At 39.2% G+C, this 2,744-nt stretch overlaps 1 protein-coding gene across 1 annotated transcript; it reads right to left on the bottom strand.

The window, feature by feature from the left end:
- Positions 1–830: 830 nt before the first annotated feature.
- On the bottom strand, positions 831–2,708 carry LOC103523474. Its single transcript, XM_026832993.1, has 4 exons — positions 2,538–2,708; positions 1,893–2,188; positions 1,436–1,748; positions 831–1,186 (listed from the first exon to the last, which is right to left on the bottom strand). The coding sequence occupies exons 2-4, from the start codon at positions 1,921–1,923 to the stop codon at positions 877–879; spliced, it is 654 nt and encodes a 217-aa protein (XP_026688794.1). The 5' UTR covers positions 1,924–2,188; positions 2,538–2,708; the 3' UTR covers positions 831–876.
- Positions 2,709–2,744: the final 36 nt, after the last annotated feature.

Below are 2,744 nucleotides of genomic sequence, written 5' to 3'. Positions count from 1 at the left end.
CAATTGTTATAGGGGGATATTTAAAATTTTATAATTTTTCTATGATATTAAAAGGGCAAAAGTCCGGGTTAAATAATGGTTCCCCCTTGGATTTGGTGCAGGGGCGGTTTATAAGTGTCCCGTGGGCGATAACTCCGGAAACCACCCTTTTGGTTAACCAGTGGGTTAACCTAGTAATGCAGAATGTAGTAATGTATTTTGTTTTAAAGTCCAGGATCATCCGGGAACAAACTGCCTTTATTCCTTTGAATAAGGTTACCAATTAAGTGACCCCTTTAAGCTTAAATAACTAACAATGAAGGTTCCACTGTTGGACATGAACTACCCTTAATACTAACCCCTTCGGGTGAACACGGCAAAATGGTTTGAAAAGCTCGGAACCTAACCCCCTTATATAAAGGTCTCCCCAACCCCCTTGTATGGTTTTTACCGAATTCCTTTTGCCCCTTTTGGTCATCTTTTTACCCCAATCCGTTAAAAACTTCCATAAAAAATTCCCCTTTACTATACATTTAAATCTTTGGGTTTTGTACCCTTTTAATATCCGGGTGTTAACCCTTGTTATTAAGATTCCCCCTTTTAAACTGGATATTGATTGACCCTTGGGCCTGGGGTCGACCCCCCCTTAGTATCCCTGTCGGCTTAACTTGCCCCTGGGTAGTCTTTTAATTCCCTTGGGTTTCTAATTGTTACAGGGGGGGACGACCTCTTTTTATGCTAACTTTTCCTGAAATTGTGTTCCTAGAACTGCTTATACAACTATTTTTCATGGTGTTTATTTTCTAGTTGCAGGTTATAAATATTATTTATAAAGTGTTGTAGGAAATAAAAGTCCTAACTGTTGAAATCGTACTCTATGGAATTCGGTTTTTTTTTCTAAGTAGACCGAAACGGTGAGCCAAAGCCAAATTCCCCTAGTGAGTTTAGCCCTGGCCCATTCAGTAAGTATCTACCTGCGACCATTCTATTGTGGAGAATCTCTTTAGACCTGGTAAGCATTGCTTTCCTGGGTTCATAGTCTTCAAGTGATATCCTGTCATAGGTAAGATCTAACTCCAGTTTAGTTTGTAAATGTTTGATGTTGAACAATTCATTTTCATAATCATCAAAAGTGTAAGCCTTCTGTTTGACTTGCTCAACTTCGTCCAACATTTCACCGTAAGCATTGTTGGTACTGTTGAGAGATCTGAAAATCAAAGACAACTGTTGAATTAGACGCGTGTGATCTGTGCAGTAGCATAAACAACCATCATCATCAGTAAGAACCGATTTTCGACAGACCGTACGCTTGAGTTATGAAGAAACAAACAGACAAACTTTATGCAAAATTGTCGATTTGAAATTTGGAACTAACTTCGAATGTTTATTTAAGTGGACTTGATTTTTTCTTTTCCTTGTGTAATGCCGTTAATGGTCAGTTGCTGTATGTACTTACTGGAGTAATGGTTCTCTTTCATTCAAAATCGCATGGTAGCTATTATTATGTCTTTCCATTTCAATATACGTTTCATTATTTACTTTCTTTTTCCTTTTTCCTCGAACTATTTCTTTTTCATATTCTTTTAATTCTTTCAGTAGAGCATCTTTCTTAGGTTCCAGCTGATTCAGTTTGTTATAGACTTCAATTTGTTCAAGGTAATTTTCGATGAATTTTTCATAGATACCCTTTTCTTGGCTTAGCTTGTGAACGTACATATCCGTGAAGAGCTTTCTTACAATGTCAGTGTCTGATGTCACCCTGAAACTATCTGTAACAATTTTTGAATGGGACAATGAGTTTGGGGTGTTATGACCATTGGGAGTAACCAAATGGGGGAAACATTTTGGTGTCAGCAAGCCAGACTTATTTGACTCAGTTCAATAATAAACTACTGTTCTCAACCATTTCTCACCTTTCTTTATGCTTTTATCGACCGTTTCCATAGAGGCTATCTGATTGGCAAGCTTATCTATCTTTGCTTCATATTCCTTGATCTGTTTCTCTCGATAGGCAATTATTTGGTTGTAATAGTGTGTCTTCTCCACGGCTACATATTGGAGTATGTCGTTCCGTTCTACATACGGTTGTAGTTGTAGATCTTCATGTGGTAGGCAATGGCTTGAGTTGTAGGTTACCCCTGTGAACCATTTTCTGGTAGTACGCAGTCTGGTTGTCCAATTGACATTTCGGGTCCAGTTGAATGTTCGCCTGAAATCGGTTCAAATTGTAAAGGAATGATTTATTTGAGTCAGTTAGTGGACTTCACCAAACAGTTCACCGGACATAATCGATGGACATATCGTTCAGTCGAGTGGTGTCCAAGTAAACCAAGATAGTTGATCAAAAATCATTTAAGGTTGTTGTCCGAAACAATATCATCGTGGGTTCGATTCCCTCCCGAGGGCGGACTTTATCCTAACCAGATAAGGTTCGTTCTCGGAACTGCTGGCTTTCTCCTCTCCTCTCTCTTCAACTTCGGGAGGATAAGACCTCCGTATTTACAATTCCCTACATCAAACCTGTAGTACCTCTGGGATTAGTACAGTGTTTCTCTTACCGTGTCCTGGTAGCTCTGGTAGGTTGTGTAGTAGTGGTCTGAAACTCAGGTGCCTCCCATTCCTGTCTGTACTCATTAAGATCCTCATCATCATCTTCAAACACTCTCGAGTCCTGAACCAAGGTCCATGGATTGATAAATTCGGTAGTCGTCTCTTGAATCTCGCCCTCATATTCTGTAATCAATACGGATTTTGTAGTACCTACT

This window comes from Diaphorina citri, unplaced genomic scaffold (genome assembly GCF_000475195.1).
Source record: "Diaphorina citri unplaced genomic scaffold, Diaci psyllid genome assembly version 1.1 scaffold24083, whole genome shotgun sequence".
NCBI lineage: Eukaryota > Metazoa > Arthropoda > Insecta > Hemiptera > Psyllidae > Diaphorina > Diaphorina citri.
The sequence above is the reverse complement of the archived record's forward strand: the minus strand, read 5'-3'. Positions and strand labels throughout refer to the sequence as shown.

Bases quoted from the DNA above. Each gene is read 5' to 3' on its own strand.
- LOC103523474 (XM_026832993.1), bottom strand. From the start codon at position 1,923: ATGGAAACGGTCGATAAAAGCATAAAGAAAG. The intron at 1,749-1,892 runs GTGAGAAATGGT...AAATTGTTACAG, and splicing joins CGATAAAAGCATAAAGAAAG to ATAGTTTCAGGGTGACATCA. The intron at 1,187-1,435 runs GTAAGTACATAC...TTTGATTTTCAG, and splicing joins GAAAGAGAACCATTACTCCA to ATCTCTCAACAGTACCAACA.